This window comes from Agelaius phoeniceus, chromosome 6 (genome assembly GCF_051311805.1).
Source record: "Agelaius phoeniceus isolate bAgePho1 chromosome 6, bAgePho1.hap1, whole genome shotgun sequence".
Taxonomy (NCBI): Eukaryota; Metazoa; Chordata; class Aves; order Passeriformes; family Icteridae; genus Agelaius; species Agelaius phoeniceus.
The window spans coordinates 26,089,327-26,107,583 of NC_135270.1; the positions used below are offsets into that span (position 1 = coordinate 26,089,327).

Below are 18,257 nucleotides of genomic sequence, written 5' to 3' on the forward strand. Positions count from 1 at the left end.
ACCCAGCTGCAGACTCTCCACAGTGATCTCGTCTTCTTCTCTTGCTTTTATTGCCTAATAACTTCTGCTCTCTCCTCTGTCATTTTGTGATGTGTAGCAGCAGAAATATGCTCCTGTGACTCCTTCTGCCTCTCTTTTGAGCCTGATCTTGAATAGACACAGAGGTTGCTTGGAACTGTACTGGAGAGCCTCTGGTTAATGATTTAAAAAAACTAATGAGGCCTTCTATACTTCATCCTCTGATCAGCCAAAGAAAAAAGGGCCCTTTTTATCTGCACCTCATTATTTTTCTACATGGAAATGATAAATGCAGATAAATTGTGGAAGTCACAGAAATGTCGACTGTTTTAGAAAGTTGAGGAGCAAACTATTAGTAGGGTAAAATTAAAATATTAGTAGCAAAACTTTACATAATATCAGCTAAAATTTTCCTAGCAAAGTACTCATTAAAAACAATGGACCAGCCCATATATCTCTCTGGAAAGACACTTGCCATGCCATCTTGATTTACTGTGAAACACATAGGTTCCTCAAAATATTCTCTTTGCAGAAAATGTCAAAGGTTTTCTTGCTTGTTTCTTAAAGATCTGATACAGTAAATCTTTGATTTTCTGCAGCTCCTCAGTATTTGTGCAGGGACTGAAGCTGGGAGAAGAAAACAGGATCTGCCTGCCTATAGTGATGTTCGTGTGACTTTAGCATGAATATTCTAATTCTTTGCCTTACTCTTACAGTGTGAGTAACTCCGTGACCTGGTGGTTTTAGGCATTTGCAGGCTCCAGAAACACACTCAGTTTCTGTCAGCAATGATTATATTGCAAGATACCATGTTGAAAAAACAATTTCTGTCAACAATCAGATTCATCTCTGACTCCAACAGATTTTCAGTGCTCCTGGCCAGAAATGCTGGGCTGGGAGCTGTGCACAGAGGGGACAGGCAGATAGATGGGCTCTGCAGAGCAGGGTGTCTCCTGGCAGCAAGCTAAGGAGTTCCTTTTACAGGTAGTCAGTGTGGATGGATCAAAGAGTTCCTTGAGATGGAGTTTGGCTGTAAACAGACTGCAGCCGGATATCCTGTCCCTTGGTCAGCAGTGAGGGGACCTGCAGCAGCTCATGGCTTCTTCTTAGAATTAAAGATGAGTCACTTAAAGGTTACTGAATTTTCTTTCCTATTGCTCCACTTCCTCTGTTTTCTAAAGATAAATAAGAAATGAGAGCCTGGAAATTCTCTTGAGAGGTCCTGCAGCTTGTTTGTTTTGTGAAAATACTTCTTGTTATCTAATTTTGTTACGCTTGTTAACAACAGCAGCAGCTTTCCCATAAAACTTGCCCCAAGTAAACTAGCCACAATTTTGAGAACTGAGCTGCAGAGCAGAGAAGTTCATCTTGTAAATTTGAAGATGAAGTACTTTCTTCTGCCAACTCATTTAGCATTTCTCTGTAGCTTTGCACTAAGTAAACCCGTCCAGGTGTGTCCCTGCTCTGAGATGTTGAGAATTTACGTTGCTGCTGCTCTATCTTAAAATTAATTAGAAGCTCTTACTGCTGTGAATCTACTTGATACAAGTTTTCTGCTATGGAGATGAGCATGTACTAAAATATATGTACAATATTTTTTTCCAGATAACTACAAGAAAGAATGACTTAGGTGAGTTTGATTATAATTATTATATAAATTACTACAAGTTTTGGTGGAGCTGCATCTGTATACTTCAATGTCATGATTTGGTATATTTTTCTCTTTGAAAATGTTTTGGGTTGTTTTTTTTTTTCCATCATCAGTGGAAGGCAATTCACAGAACTCAAATGTATTTTAAAGTCACATTCATTGTGATTTTTTTATGCTGTTGTGATAAAGAAATTATGAAGAGTTATTGAACAATTGCTACATGAAATGTTCTTTTCTGTATGTAGCTCTAGCAAATCAGAGTATTTTTCAGCTTGTTTTCTATCTTATGTGATATATGCTACTTTCCTGTCTGCTATACCCAAAACTTCTGTAATTTTTTTGCTTAATAACAGATAGCTTTTGTCTGTGAGAAATGTATTCCCAGTATTTTAGAGTCAGAACTGAGGAGCACATCACAATGGCTTATGTCAAATCCACAGTTAACAACATTAATAACTTGCATACATTCAATATGCATGATAAAAAGAGTAATTTATTTAATAGTAATGTATTATTAATCCTGTTTTTGCAGAGGTCAGTTATGATTTTTCTTTAAATCCACAAGCTCTAGCGAAGAGGACAATGACTTATAACACTTAGCATTCCCCTCTGAAAGCTCCCAAAGCTTCTTAAGCTAAAGTTTATTTAGTCACAACTTTGATCACAGCTGCACTATGACATTATATTAATACTAAACTTTTCTATCCAGGAAGCAAAGCATACCTAAACCAGTCTTAGCATACTAATCCTTCCTCACATTATTAGGAAATGAACTCCAGTGAAAGGAATTTCCAAAGATGCAAAATCTCTCCCTTTCTGCACATGTATTTGCCTTCTCAGTGCCTTGTATGTTCTTTATTTTCTGCTTCTGCCAGGTAGTGAAATAGCTGTGTATGAAGGAGACATCCTCCTGAGAAGAGGGAGACGCAGTGCAATTAACTGTGAGAGTTGTTTGTGGCCCAAGTCACAAGATGGACTGGTCAAGGTTCCAGTTAACATATCTTCTGATTTCTGTGAGTGTATGCAAATGGATGCTCTGAAGTTAGCCTTGACTTTCCAGTCCCTAACTCTCTGTTACTTTGTTTTGCTGGCATGCACCAAAAGCAACCTTTGCACAAGTGAGAATTTATTGACATGTCTCTTTTTCTATCCTGTTAGCCACATGGAAATTTGGCTAAGACTTCAAACAGATCACACTAAAATATGTGGCTACTTGGGTCAATAGTAATTAATTGTTATTTCAAATATTAGTTTGCTCCTGTTAGCCACAATGCACTTTGATATTTAACAAGTACATTAGAAGAGGCATAATTTGTTCACATTATGAATGTATTTTTGTCAAAATCACCAGTAGGAACATGTTTCTTTCATGCTATAATTTTCTTTTAAATCTCTCATAGAAATATTCCCACACTAGAACTCCTGTAGAGGCAAAAATGGAGCAAAAATCCTTGGAGATATTTTTCCTTTGTTGATTCCCTCTAGTCAGTCAATAGCTCTGTCCTATGCAAAAAGCTGCAGGAGTGAATTCCATACAGACCCTTCTTCAAAGAGCTTCCCTTGAGAGAAAATGGCATGGAAGTAAAATACAACCTGAGCCTGATTCTTGTTCCTCAGGGAAAGGAACTGAAAAAGCTCAATCTCTGTATTATCTGGGCTGCTTCTCTGCCCATGTGCCTCCAGAACTGCAGTATATACTTTTGTGGATAGGTGAGGGTTATTCCCTCTATCTGCCTCTCTCCAAAGTTTAAATGTTAGGAAATTGAGATACAAATCAGTTGCAGATGATTCATAACTGAGGAAGCCAAATTAAGCCAAAATGTTCCAAAGTAGATAAACACTCTGATCTTTATTTGGTACCTGAGCCTTGGCTGTATCAAGTGATTCCAAGGGGGCTGAGGCAGGCATTTTCTCTTTCTGATAAACAGAATAGGGTTTTGGTGCTTAGCTACAATCAGCTGGCTTATTTGGGATACTCTAATCCAACTATTTGTGTCTGAAACTGCCTCATTTCTTCTGTTCTGCCTAATGGAAGGAACAATGCCAATCTTTTGCTTTCCATCAGTTGTCTCCTAAATAATATGCATGTGGGATAGCTGTAATTGTTATGCTTCCCTATAAAAGTCCAATCAGTTTGAAGATCTCGGAATGTTTGGTATCCTTTTTTACTATACTTGTATAATAAAGAGCTAATGAGTGCTGTGAAGTTTTTAAGGAATGCACCCCATGAATGCACCTTGCTTTTTGATTAACCAAGAAAGATTGCCCCCTTCTCTTTCTAGCAATAACAGAGAGGTCTTGGATTGTTGATGCTTTGCAAGAGATCTCCACACTGACCTGTGTGCAGTTTGTAAATCGCACTACAGAAACAGACTATGTTTATGTTGAACGAGGGCAGAGGTAAGCTTTCTGTCTCCTGAGAGACAGAAGTTATTTTCAATTTTTTTCTGGTTTGTTTTGGATTTAAGTAATAGCTTTATTTTTTCACACTAGCAGTAAAGATTTAGAGACAAGATGCAATTTTTCATTTTTCTTTAGATATACTGGTAGTTACACCAGCTAATAGGCTGCAGGAATAAATGTGTGTGTGATTTAAAGATAATGGGGTATAATTCAAAATAAGAAATTTTCCTTAATTGTTGTAAAAATTTAAATAAGTATAATTGTTTCAGGTTTTGCTTAATACTTTATACTGCTTTGCCTTAGTTTGATATAGCGAATTTACTGGTTTAAAATTTGCCATCCTTATCACAAAGGCTTTATTTCCCTCCTACTATGTCATTTGGCAGCTTTCAGAAGTCTAGATATCTCATGCCAGTGACTATTTGCATGTCTCCTGCTGTGGCAGAGGAGAACCTTGGTGACATAATCAATACATCTATAAATTTGTATTTGCTAAATGTGATCCTTTTGGTTATGGATTGCTTATTCTTAGCTGCTGGTCTTACTTTGGAAAGATTGGAGGACGCCAAGCAGTAGGCCTGGTGAAAAATGGTTGCATGGATAAAGGAGCAATTCAGCATGAAATGAACCATGCACTGGGTTTCATCCATGAACAGGCACGGAGTGATCGGGACAGGTTTGTCAAGATTATGTGGGAGCACATAGTGGCAGGTATGTCAACTAAATCTTAAGAGAAAATATATACTTACAGTTTAAGGAGAACATTTCTCCTGTGAACAATGCAAATAAGAAGCATGATTAATGCTGGCTGAATTGCAGCAGCAGCAGCACATTCAGTATGATAGAATTTCTTGTTCAGTGTTTGTACTAAGGGAATTTCTGTGGTTATACCTATGGCACTGTGAAAGATGCAGCCTGAAAGTAGCTCTATATTCTTATTTTGATTGCCATTTTGAGCCCAGACCCCAAAATACCAGGATCATCAGGATTACAAAATGTTGTTGCAAAGACTTGGCCAGGAGGCAAGACTATGGGACCCTTAACTGAGGGGGCTGAAGTGTGACATTCAAGATCATTTTGGGGATTCACACAACCATTCTATCCCAGGAAAGCCAGGGAAATAGTGGAAGGCAGCCAGTAGGCATCTTGGTGTGGGTGAAATGCATATATCCTAAAATGTATACGATCAAGGGGCTCAATGTGGAGGTATTGGAAACATATGCAACCATTAGCATTTCCAAAATTCTGGGACCTGGCTTGATGTGAGAGGGAAGACTGCAATTATTTCCTCCTCGTGGAGAGGATCATAGACACTTGAAAAGAAGGAGCCACGGGAAGCAATCAGGAGTGGTAATTCTGTAGAGGAAAAAGAAGTGGATACTATTTATGGAAAGGAATGCAGAATGAATTGTTTGGGCACGTGCCTGTGATCTGTGTGCTGGGAACATGGGCTCATCATACACAAGAGCTCCAGGCTCTGGGGAGGAAAGGGTAGAGAGAATAGCAAGTGATCCAAGGAAAAGTGAGAAAGTGGTACACAGAAGAAAAATACCAGAAGAAAGTATGCAGGGAGTCACTTGTCTGATAACTGTTTAGAGAGCTGAGTAATCCATAACAACTGTAAAAATACAATAGTCTATTTAGTTCATTATGGAAAATAATAGTAAATGAGGACAGACAATTGAATAGCAAATTCTATTAAGTCTCTTCAACAAATAAGATACTCAACTACACAATATCATGCACAGCTAAAAATATATCCATCTTTTTCTCCAGATGGAACTTGATTGTTTTTATTGCAAATTCCTAACACACTGCTCTCCAAACTTTCTTCAGCTATTCCCATGATATCCTAAGTAAATTCCATTTGTGTTGTTCTTTATTGAGGTTTCAGCTCCAGTGTTAAGGTGTAATTTTGCTGTGAGTTGTTTGCCATTGCACAACAAGGGTGTGCCATGTTTGAAATGTCAGCAAAGGATGTGCTAAGAAAGAGAGGTTGAAATCATGAAGTTATATATGCTAAACACACATAGTCTTACAGTTTTGCAAAGGGAACTCCACAGGTTCAGATGTCATAATTCCTGAAGGATACCAATGTAACTAAACTGTGATTCAGGCACAGAGTCATGAAATGATAAATGAGGAAGAAGAGGTAAAGAAGACAAGGCTATGCAAAGGAGATGAGGTGTATCATCAGTGGTTTGAGTGTTCACCGTGGGTGGAAAATGAGATGATTTGTGTGGCAAGGGAGCTGGAATGCAGAGTGTGCATTGTAGGGGAAAATGCAAAGATATGCAGGGAAAAGGAAATGGAGAAAGAGTTATATTCATGAGGACTGTAATGTTACAACTTGCTGCTGTTAAGCCTGCTGATCGCAGAGTTCCTGCTGACCTTGGTGGTGCAGAACTAGACCTCAAGACCTTCTCCAGTGTCTCAGGTCTAATACAAAAGCAGTTTTTCTCCTGCCAGGACTTTCATATTGTGCATGTTTTCTGGGTTTTGTTTTTTTCCAGCAATTTACCTTGGAAGCCATCCTACTTCTTTGTTTTGACAAAATGCAGCCTGATCGGTTGCTGTCCACTTAGCTACTTGAAACTCAGCTTGTTTTTCCTACATTTTTGGGAAAAAAAAATATATTCAGAGTCTTCAGCCAGTCTTCTCCTTTTCAGCTCTTCTGAGTCATTGTACTTAGATTCTGGCAGAGGTAGATTTTTTTTTCTTTTTTGAGAGTGGAAAAGAGGGGGTAAGTCCCCAAACACGTGCAGGTCTAGACAGCCAGATCTCTTTGGCATGTGATGAGGCAGGTAGTAGTTTGCTGGCAGCACCTCAGTCCAGCTAGGATGCTGTCACTTTTTCTTTTTTTAGCAAACTAATTCAGCAAAGCAATTCTGTGCCAAACAGTAGCCATATGCTTCAGTGCTTCACCATGTTTGAACTGTGTTCTCTGTTCACCACCTCAAAAAAAGCTGCACACTTGCTGATAATTCTTTGTGAAGTTAGTATAGCAGATAAGAAGGACTGAGATTAAAACAGAGTCAGGAAGGCCAATGCTGTTAAGAAACAGTTTAAACCTTTAATGACTTTTAGAGCTACAAAAAGCTCCAAATTCATGTTTATTCCCAAATTTTCTGTTAGTTGGGATTTCAAATATTTTTGCATCTCTTAGCCCTCAGCCCAGGACCAGTGCTGAAGGACATTACTGGCTGAGATTTGCTCTGGTTGGAAGCCTGCCAGCAGAGTTGTGTAGATCTCAAGGATATCCAACTCTGAACTCTTGTCCAGATGGTTTGTGGTTTACAAACCACACTTGTAGTTACAATAATGAAGGTACAGAACTGGAAAGGAGTGCTTAGTGGCTAGGGCTTTACTCTTAATGCCAGGCTGGCTGCATTCAGCTCCCTGCTCTGACGGTGCTTATTTGCCTGTCTCACCATGAAGAAGAGACCCAGCACGTAATTCATACTCATGATCTCCAGTCAGTGAGAAAAATAAGTGCCTTCTTCACATGAAACTCCCTCCAACTGTGTCTCTCTTTCCCTCTCCTCTGACTATCCTGGAAGCCTTGAGGAATGGCTTCAGTGCCTAACTTGAAGAAATAAAGCTAGGTGACATGAAATCCAGTCTCTGTCCCTGGACTGCAGCCCTGTATCAGTGTAACATCTTATCTCATATTGGCTTTTTAAGGCTGATGAAAAGTGATGGGATGCTCAGCAGCTGTTCTGACAGAATTTGTTTTTCTGCTTCATGTGAGTCATATCCTTTCACTCTAGCCACTGCTGATGGGTTTGACCAGAGACAAAGCCAGAACATGTCTGGTAGCATGGGCTCTGGGGCAAGTAACAGGGAAAATATGTTCCTTCTTTTTGTGGCATTAGGACTCAGTATGACATCCCCCATGCATAGCTTCTAATTTTTCATCTAGGTGGTCAGCCAGATTTCCCCCTCAAGGTATGAATGTGGCTTTGGGGACATAGGTTGGATGCTTATAGTATTCAAGATAATGCACTGAAATGTATTTGGAGACACCCTAATGAAGATGGACAGAGGAACACTTTTACTTGAAGAGTAGAACGTATTCATTGATTATATCAAAACTTATTTGATTAACTTTATATTCTGAAACCTACTAGACTGTAAAAATGGGTTCCCATGGATTTCAAAACTCTCTGGTGGTTTTGATAGGTCCAAGATCTCATTAGAACACGTATTAGTATCTTATGTTACTCTCTGGATTATGACAGCAGGCAGTGTACTGCCTGTATTAGAGCAGTAATAATTGTTCTGACTGAAATGGTGCTTTCCTACTTTACAGGTGAACAAGGGAACTTTGGAAAAATGAATTCCAAAAACCTGGGCCTTCCCTATGACTACTCTTCAGTGATGCACTATGGCGCGTAAGTTGATGGTGGAAATATCCTTTCAAAGGAGCAAACAGCTTTCAGATCTTCTGCTCAGCTCTAGGAAGAAGTTGCTCTGTGCAGGGAGTGACTTTTGCTGTTCATTTGAGTGCATGGACATAATTAAGGGTGAGCATACTTCCTTTGTCAGCAGGATTCCTGGAAAACAAGAGTTGATAGCAACAAAACATAGGACAACATTTTTCTTCCAATGTACTTTTGCCTCTTGCTAAAGGCCTTTGACAAGGCTCTGACCCAAAGTCTAATTCTACTGAACCACTGGTCCAAACCAGTTCTGAAGTTTAAATTATTTCATGGACGTAGTAACAGCTGATCATAGACAACAACATTCAAGTGTAGAGGCAAGAAAGATGGAATTTTTTATATTATGGAGATGTTGTATGCTGCCTTCTGTTAATCTGGGAACACTGTCTAAGGCTGCATTTTAGTCCATAATGTACAAGCTTGTATCATGTACCTTCTCCTTTATTTCCCCAAGCAAGTAACAATTTCTGAACAAAACCATGATACAAAACTGGATTAATGGAAGGCAGAAACTTGCAGATAGCAAATAGGCAATTAGTAACTGAGACAGAACTATTTCTGCTCCTCTGCCTCAGGAACCAAGAAGGTGGGATTCAGTCCATTTTCCAGGACATTGGTGGAAGGCCTTTTCACTCAGGACAGAGCAGCTTTTTCTGCTTGCTTGCTTTCACCTACTGAACATCAAGTATCTGCCATGCTGGTCCTCTTCAGGGAGGGCTACCAGGTCCCTGAGAAGCTTCTTATCCATTTCCATTAAAACTCTGTTTATGTGGTACATGAGAAATGATAATGCAGTTAGAGAACTTCCCTGTCTATGAAAAGCAATCTAGAAATGTGATTTCCTTGTTTCTACAGGTATGATTTCTCCAGCACTCCAGGAAAACCAACTATTGTACCCATTCCTGACCCCTCTATACCTATTGGGCAGAGAGATGGGCTGAGTAACTTGGATGTAGCTAAAATCAACAAGCTCTACAAGTGCAGTAAGTGCTGTAGATAAGTTATATGAATATAGCTGATGTCTGAAGGCACTGACAGACATCCCCCAAAGGAATGTGGCCCACAGTCCTTCACTACCTCTCACCCTACAACAGGAAACAGAACTGCCCCTGTGCTGAACTGCTGTCTTCTTGGAAAGGACAATTTGCTTTCAATAATTCACTGTCATTTTGAGTTATCCTCACCTAATCCCTGCTCTTTGAGATAAGCAAAATCCATCAGAGAACTCACGGTTGCTAGCTCTGTCAAATTCTCATTTCAGGGAAGCTCTGAAGGTAGCAAAGCATGTAAGCTCTTCTCAGCCATGAGTATAGCTTAGAGCCATGTGCATCAGAAGTGCCAGCAGATTTGTGATTTCTCTTAATTACAAAATGTCTGCAGGGCTGTGAGCATGGGTGCCATTCAGCCTGATCAGAAACCCTTGGAGGAGAAAACCATAGGCATTTTGTATAGATGTCTACTTTCTTGCCACATCCACTTCATAACTCATCCCTGTGGTATCCTGAAGTCTAGAAATACCTAACATTCCTCTGTAAACAGGAACTCTTCAGCCAAGATGCACAAAACAGGTATAACATCATGCTCCTGCACTGCATGGCTTTTGCTTTAACTCCCAGGACAAAGGCTAATTGATTTCTTTGGCATTTGACTTTTCTGAGATGTTATTCAACAAAACAGCAAGAAGCATTAACAAGATCTAAATATGTGTCCTAAATTCTGCTCTTGTGTTAGAACTTAAATAATTAGAGTTTAGAAGGAATCAGCATTCCTTCAGTTGGATTGTTAAGTACAGAAATCATTGCTGAGAGTGGTTACTCCACATTCACAACTGCAGATGAGAACAACTTTACAATTTATGTGTCTCAAAGATAGTGATAACAAGTATTTTGTGATATTTATTCTTGACAGTGGGGCTGGGAATGAATCACATTTCAGTACCATTACTATGCAATTTCATAATTAGATCTGTATGTTTTGAAAGAAAAGCACTAAATTTTAAAAAGAGAGAAAAACTTGGGGACTAAAAAAAACGTATAAAAAGTCTGGTTGTCTCAGGAAGAGTAGGAAGCAAGATGAAAAATGTCAAAAATTCCTATGAGCAGATGTCATATATTTATATTTTGTAATTTGGGGAATTACATAAAATGCAAAAAAATGAAGACGTGGAAAAACAAAAGACAGATGAGATCAGAGTTTTTATACCAGTCCCTAGGTCTGCAGGTTGACTTCAGTGCTCTCTGTTACCATTTTCCCTCAGTGACTACCTGTCTTTGCTTTGACAAAATCTTGTTTTCAAACTTGATTTTTGAACACACTTATGAATACACACAGTTGCTAATAGAAATTTATGTAGTGCTGGCATTGAATGTACTTCTGTGATTGAAGTTAAGGAAGTTCATGAAAGATCCAGGCCTCTCTTAGTAAGCTAATATATGTGAATGAAGCCCTATTGTTGTTAAAAAAAATATCTGAAATAGGCAAGTACTTCTAAGTACCACCTTTATTTTACTTGCAGGTTTTCAATAATTTTTACACCAGGAACAGCAATACAGTTGTAAGCAGTATAATTAATTTATACAAGCTTGACTGCTGCAAATGGTTGGAGAGATTTGTCAGGCATTATGGGAATATTTTTGTGCAGTTTTCATTCTCCTCAATGCTGTTTGGTTCTTCCCTTCAGATTGCTGTAGCTCTGTGTTGCCTAAACCCAAAGGCTCGTTCTCCTCTGTCAATTACCCATCCCCATACCCCAACAACAGCAACTGTCTGTGGCTGATCCGCATCCGTCGAAGTAAGGTAATTTTTATTTGGAAGAAAACGGTTTGAAGCACAGTATCCAGACTACACAGCATTATTTCATTACCATGAGTAACCCCTGGCAGTCAATTCATGCATCAAGACATTTATTTTGTTATGCAGTAAATGAAAGTCTCAACAATTTTCATAAGAACTAACACTGTTAGAGGGATTATTTCACTCAATTTTTATCCAGTTCAAATAGGATGGCTTTTCAAAGACAAGCAGTAGTGAAACATCAGTCACTGGGATCTCAGTAATAGGACAGCTAGATGAAATTCTGTGCTCTTTTTATATAGAAAGTAAGGCTTCAGTAATACATGGATAATAAAATTAATAGGAAGGTTTGAGACTTTCCCTGTGTATAACATTAAACCCAACTTTTGCTTTTTTGTTTCTCTAGATCTTCCTGCAATTTGAGGCTTTTGATCTCCAACACTCCTCAGGCTGTTCTTCTGACTATATAAAGATTTACAACGGGAACAGCAAGAGCTCCCCTGTCCTGCTGGACAAGTACTGTGGGAAGGGTCCACTGCCCTCCCTGGTGGCATCGGGATCCACAATGCTGGTGGAGTTTGCAAGCGATGAGAGCATTACAGCCACGGGATTCAGAGCCTCCTACAACAGGGGTATGAACACTCCTTTACAAAGCTTGGAGAACAGCATTAGCAGTATTTGTACAGAAGGACTGAAAACTTTTACTATTCACTACAGAGTAGGGCTTTTTGCTCATTCTTCACACTTCCAGAGCACTTGGAAATGCAGAAGGCAGGCAATGATGTGTCTAAAGGCTCACAGGAAACAGAAAATGGGGCATCATGTTAGTTATCCTGAGATCTCATTCAAATTCTTCCGAGAGCCTTCTTCATATCTCCAGAACAATGTCTTTAAATAAAAACAATGCAATGCCTGAAATTAATAGGAGCAGTGCAGCCAAAGAGCACAAAGACTGCAGGATCAACAAGAGACCTCAACCAACGAGATGCAAAGCCAGTATCTGGGCAAGATACTATTCCAGGTTTTGTGGGATTTTATGCAGCAGCAGAGGTACTGACCTTGGGTACCTTACACCTTCTGAATTAAAAACTTTATTAGACGTTATATACACAAAACACTGTGCTTCCTGTAATCATGTGAGGGGTGTCTTTTTTGCAAACACACAAATGCATTCTGGACTGCCAGACCAAATTCTGTTGTCCTGTGTCATGCTTTCAGCAAGAAGGCAGTGGCCCAAAGTTGCCTTATTTCAACTGAAAATCCAAGCTTCTTTAGAGCATAAATTGAAGAAGTCTTAGAAAAGTCTTATTTTTACTCTTTTTACTTTATTCAATAGAGTAATTTCTAGAAAGCACTAGATCTAGCTTGATAATGCAATCTTGAATACTTAAGCTGATTCTTTTCTGAAGGGCAGTCAGTGCCATCAGAATGCTATGCTAACATGGTAACAGTTGATTGGAAAGTCAGATACAGCTTTAGATGCAGCTGTTCTTTGTCCTCTATAGATTCTTTATCAGACATGTTTCTAGTTCCTTCAGTACAGCTGCTGATACAAATACTAAGTGAAGAAATAAAGTACTTCAGCAGTGGGTTTTCATGGTAGCACATATTTTCTTGGTTTGAAGAAATCATATAATAGGCTGTAAGCAAGCTTATTTCTACTGACAAAACGTTCTTGTTACTATATCTGGTTTTCTCCCTTTTCTCCCCAGTGAATTGTGGAGCCACTTTCAGAGATTCAAAGGGAGTCATCACCTCTCCAAACTACCCCAATAAATACCCCAAAAACCGAGCATGTTTCTGGGTCATCACTTCTCCAGTAGGATATAAGGTAAGGCACAGATGAGTTCATTTGTGGGTTTCATCACTGTTCTCTGATGAAACCTCTGTTTCCCTTGAAGAATAAGAGCTGTTATGTCACTTTTTCAGCAGATATCCTCAGAGTAAAAATCTGAAAGCAAAAATTCATTTTAAGAATTTATGCTGAATCTTGGTATCTGAGGTGCCCTGCAAGAGAAAAACCTTTACATGTGCAAGTGAGCTCATGAATCTAGCCTGTACCACAAGGCTTTGTTCAAAATAATCCCTAGGCAAGGGCTCCCACTAGAAAACTGAAACATCACACAGGTGCTGATTTTATATTACTCTAGAGGAAAGAATGTGAAGCGTAGAAGATCAATCTTGTCCCTTGCTTATCCTTCCAATCCAAATACTGATGAACTAAGCAAATAATTTGCTACTAATTTGCATTGCCATATGGGATCAGGATGTGGTGCACACACAGAATAAAAAAATGGTGCCTGAACACAAGGAGTTTAGAGTATTTGTTGTTGTTAAAAATTGGGTAAGAGAAAAGGCTGCAACCTGGAAACAAAGTGCTTTGGTTGTATTTTCTCCAGATATCTCTCAAAATGTTATCCTTTGAGCTGGAATATAGCGCCAGATGCATCTATGACTACTTGCTCATACATGATGGAAGCCGCCCTATGTCACCTGCAGTTGGCCCTTATTGTGGGACAGAGAAGGTTGCAGACTTTACTTCCACTGGGAACTTTGTGCTGGTTGAATTCCACAGTGATTTAGTGTGGGAGTTGCCTGGATTTGTGATGAGTTATACATTTGCTAGGTAAATATAATACAGACGGGGTTTGAAAAACAGAATGAGAGTGAGAGTCCAGCTAGCCTCAGGTAAAAGTGAAGATGCCACCAATTTCAGAAAAAGAATATATAGCCTGATACCTTTAACAAGCATGAAGTTTCACCTCTTAGTCTTACATGTACAGCAGTGTAATTTCCATGGTGAATCAAGGACAGAAATGTTCCTGCCCATGGGATGTTTCTGAGACTGTATGCTTTTTGTTATAGTATTCTCCTTGCTGGTGTTGCAGGGCCAAACACAATAGCAGAGCTGAAACTATGTAAGCAGATTTTCAACAACTTCTAGTGGTTAAAACTGTGCCCATAAAAAAATTTCAGAACATGGCTGTGTAGCAACTTTAACCTGTATTCTGGCAAATGCTATTACCCAGCCTAAATGTGCATTCCAGCATGCATACAGAAAAATCTTCAAACACATTTATTTATGTTTTGAAGCCAAGATCACAGTTCATATAGGCACCAGAGCTTAGCCTGGAAATCACCACTTGACCCCAAAAGAGTGGTGTCATAGCATAGTATGACATACAGTACCTCAACTCAAAGATTTGCACTACTCCTCTGTGAGACGGACCAGGTCAGGGAACAGATTTAACTAAAGAAGCTAAAGTTAAGAGTAGCAGGAACAAGCACTGAGGGAGAGGGAATGGAATGAAGTACCTGCTGTTGTCACTTTGCTGTGGCCTGAGTTGGATATTGAAATTGTTCATAAGGTGTTACCCAAATACTTTTTAAAAATGAGGCCTGAAAACCTAATGCAAAGACCATTGAATGTTCTCTTTGGAAAGCATTTTAGGTGTGAAGTACCTTGTCCGTAGAGAGAAATGCTCCTCCTCTAAAGAGATGGCTGGAGTGGACAAAGAGATCACCACTGTAAATATTTAACGCTTTGCCTTGACTTGATGTATTCAGAATTAAATGCTAGTGCCAAACTGGGAGATGCCAAAGCATAATGAATAATAAAAGACTTTGCTGAAATTATGTCTTTGTGAAGAAGAGCGTGTAGAAATTGCCAATTTGCTTTCCTGGTGCAACCAAAAAAATTTTGAATTATGATGACTTTGTAGCAGCGGGGGGGGAGGGGTTTAAAGTCTGTAATGTTTTGCCTTTTAAGCACTGGTTAATTTTCACCCACAGAAGAATGATAATTTATAAATTGTGAACATCAAGGTTTAGAGCTTTCTTGCATCATGGTGGGAAAGTGCATGTACAGCAGGCAACAAATATTTGTATTTCTTACAAGCTCCAATCTTCTGGCTATAAAAAGATTTAGATTGGCATATTTTTGGAGAATGTAACCATTTCATCAGCATGTCAGAAAATTAAACTCTACTTCTATTTTTAAGCTCAGCTTCAGACTATAAAAATGCTAATTCTTCTCCTTGAGTCTGAGGACTTTGGAGGTGCAAAAGTAACAACCCCATGACAACTCTGATTACATAATGAAGCTAACGGGTCCCTGTTTTAAACAGACAGTGCTGAACAGCTTTGTAACTTGACTATTACCTTAGATTCCCTTCCCTTGGTCTGATGTGGAGCTCTACAGATGTGCAATGTTTTAGATGTTTACCCATACTTGGTAAAAGAACAACAGCATATTCCAAAAGCAATATACCACATACAGGAATACTGGTCTTGCAATTTGTCCCTAGAAATATGGTTTTAAGTAGGACATTGCCCATGTATAAATACACTCATATTCTGAACTATATGAAGGAAGAGTGACCAGCTAGTGGACACAAGGGACAGTGTAGTCAAAAGTTTAGGATTCAAATACCACAATAGGAGGATTTTCAGAAGTTCTAACTAAAGTTCAGCACTCAACATGCTTTTGAAATCCAAAATGTAAGGATTTAACCTTAAAACATAGAGGTATCTAGCAGTGAGGAATATTTTCATTTCCATAGATGTATATAACTCATGACATAAACAGCTCTTACCTTAACTGCATACAAACCCAGATGTTTCTAAAGAGAGACCCACTTCCAGAAGCCTGTGTCTGTGGAAGAAATAAGAGTGTTTGTGCTCACATATTCCTTTTTTACCTGCTTTGGGATTGTCCTGGTTCCTGCCTGGGAGACAAATCAGAGCCTTTGAGTGCTGTGTTTTTGTAGTCTGTAAGAACCAGAACAGAGATTTGTCAATTATTGCTGCAGGAGAAAAACTGCCTTGAATAAAGCATTACAGAAGCACACAAAAATGTACTACTCATAGGTCTATTTCTGTGTTTAATTTAAGATACATTTTCTTTACATAAACAAATAACTGTGGTTGAGATGACACTTGCATGACTACAGCCCCGGTTATTGAATCACAGAATAGTTTGGGTTGAAAGGGACACGTAAAGGTCATCTAGTCCCAAACCCTGCAATAAGCAGTCGTCTTCAACTCGACCAAGTTGCTCAGAGCCCCATCCAACCTGACTTTGAATGTTTCCAGAGGTGGGGCATTCACCATCTCTCTGGGCAACCTGCTACAGTGTCACACCACCCACACAGAAAAACTTTTTTCCTTATATTAGTGTAAAACCATTGTCCCTTGTCCTATCACAACAAGCCCTGCTGAAGTTTTTGCTCCCATTTCATATAAACCTCCTATAAGTATGAAAGGCTGCAATAAGGCCTCCCCAGAGCCTTCTCCTCTCTTGACTTAACTTGACCTGATTCCCTCAGCATGTCCTCATAGGAAAGGTGCTCCAGCTCCCTAATCATCTTTGTAGCCCTCTTCTGGAGGTGCTCCAACAGGTCCTTGTCTGTTCTGTGCTGAGGACTCCAGACCAGGATGCAGCACTCCAGGTGGGAGCTGCCCAGAGCAGAGTGGCTAAAACTTTGTAGGACAGAGAATGAACAACATACTGCACAACAACTGAGTTTGGCAAGAAGACGCACAAACCAAAGCCCTCCCTTTAATCTCTCCTGCACTTCAAATAGAAATTGAAAACCTTATAGGCTAAATCGTCACATAGGATTTTATAATCGAGTTCGCTTTACCATGGAAAACAGCCCCGGGCAAAAAAGAGAAATAAAGGAAAGCTGGGGCTGCTCGGCTGTCAAATGGCCTTCGGTTCAGGAGCTGGAGAACCGCGGGGGCCGGGCCCCCTCTGGCGGACACTTGCAGGGAATGGGAATGGGAGCGTGTAGCGCCGCTTTTGCAGACAGGTAAGACAGAGACATCTCCCGGCCCGGCCGCGGCTCCCAGCTCTGTGCGGCTCCATGCGCAGCCGATGCGCTCTCAGCAGGGAGGCTCCGTTTCCTTAGCGGGATCCCCCCGCACTCCTCCATGGATGGGAAGGACCCCTTGGGCTGCTGCTTGTATTTTTTCTTCCAGAGCTGCCCTCCAAATTCCACCTGTCAGTCGGTAGGTTGCACTGTAACATCAAGACTGAAGTCTCCTGGTCCTGTTTTCCCATTGAGCAGCTCAGTAGCAAAGACAATGAAGCCTTTTAGTTGACTTTGTCCCGATTCCCTGCTTTATGCCTACAATACCTGGAATGTACGGGTGGTCTTTAACACAATTGCTGGACAGGTACGACGTTTAGCTTCCAGCTGTCTTTCTAATGTTTCTTACCATTAAAAAACCTAACCGAACAAAAACCCCAACAAGCACACAAATGCCAAAAATGAAAGACTCAGAGAGAACCCCCCATTTTTCCCTTTATATTTAGCTCCATTCAGATATTAAGGAATTTTACTTCCTGGAATAAATCAGTGAGTTTCCTAATTTAATTGTGTGAGTCTTTACAACGTGGGCTTATATATTAAACTGGAAAGAATGCACAAGACACCTGCAAACCCACGCAGTTAACAGGATGACTCATTTGCACTCCGTGACTCTTTTTGCAAACACTGCAGGACACTTAACTCCTGAGGGCAGGCGGATCAACACTGGCCGAAGGATGGCTTAGAGTTTTGCAGTTCGGCTGATTCCTGCTATTCTGAGCCAGGATCTCACCACAGGTTTCGGACAAAAAGAAACCACCCAGAGTAGCTTGAGAGCAATACTGTCAGCCTGAGAGAATACACTTTCTTGTTTTATTAACACCCAAGAACAGCTAATGCCCTCCGAGCCAGAGCGCCTCAGGCGGGGGCGGGCAGGGGCACCGGACTGCACGTACCACAATGCATCGCGCGGCGATGGTAGCCGAGCCGGCCGGCCACTGGGACCGTGTGGAGCTCTGGGTAGTGTAGTTTATTGCAGAGAGCCACCTGGCGTCTGAAAGCGGGGAGGGAGGAGCAAGGGACTACAACTCCCGTAGGGCCGTGCGTCGGCAGATCTGTGTTGAGGGGACGGGAGGG

The 18,257-nt window shown here is 40.2% G+C and overlaps 1 protein-coding gene across 1 annotated transcript; it reads left to right on the forward strand.

The window, feature by feature from the left end:
• The first annotated feature begins 1,351 nt into the window (after positions 1 to 1,351).
• LOC129122022 (embryonic protein UVS.2-like) lies at positions 1,352 to 15,959 on the forward strand. The gene is made up of 11 exons (XM_054635580.2): positions 1,352 to 1,469; positions 1,624 to 1,648; positions 2,545 to 2,682; positions 3,952 to 4,069; positions 4,605 to 4,783; positions 8,385 to 8,466; positions 9,370 to 9,497; positions 11,195 to 11,310; positions 11,714 to 11,939; positions 13,020 to 13,138; positions 13,707 to 15,959. Exons 1-11 carry the CDS (start codon positions 1,401 to 1,403, stop codon positions 13,935 to 13,937), a joined length of 1,431 nt encoding a protein of 476 aa, XP_054491555.2. The 5' UTR covers positions 1,352 to 1,400; the 3' UTR covers positions 13,938 to 15,959.
• Positions 15,960 to 18,257: the final 2,298 nt, after the last annotated feature.

Coding starts and splice junctions, on each gene's coding strand:
- LOC129122022 (XM_054635580.2), top strand. CDS start 1,401: ATGAAGTACTTTCTTCTGCCAACTCATTTAGCATTTCTCTGTAGCTTT. Junction 1,649..2,544: donor TACAAGAAAGAATGACTTAG/GTGAGTTTGATT, acceptor TGCTTCTGCCAG/GTAGTGAAATAGCTGTGTAT. Junction 4,070..4,604: donor TATGTTGAACGAGGGCAGAG/GTAAGCTTTCTG, acceptor GCTTATTCTTAG/CTGCTGGTCTTACTTTGGAA.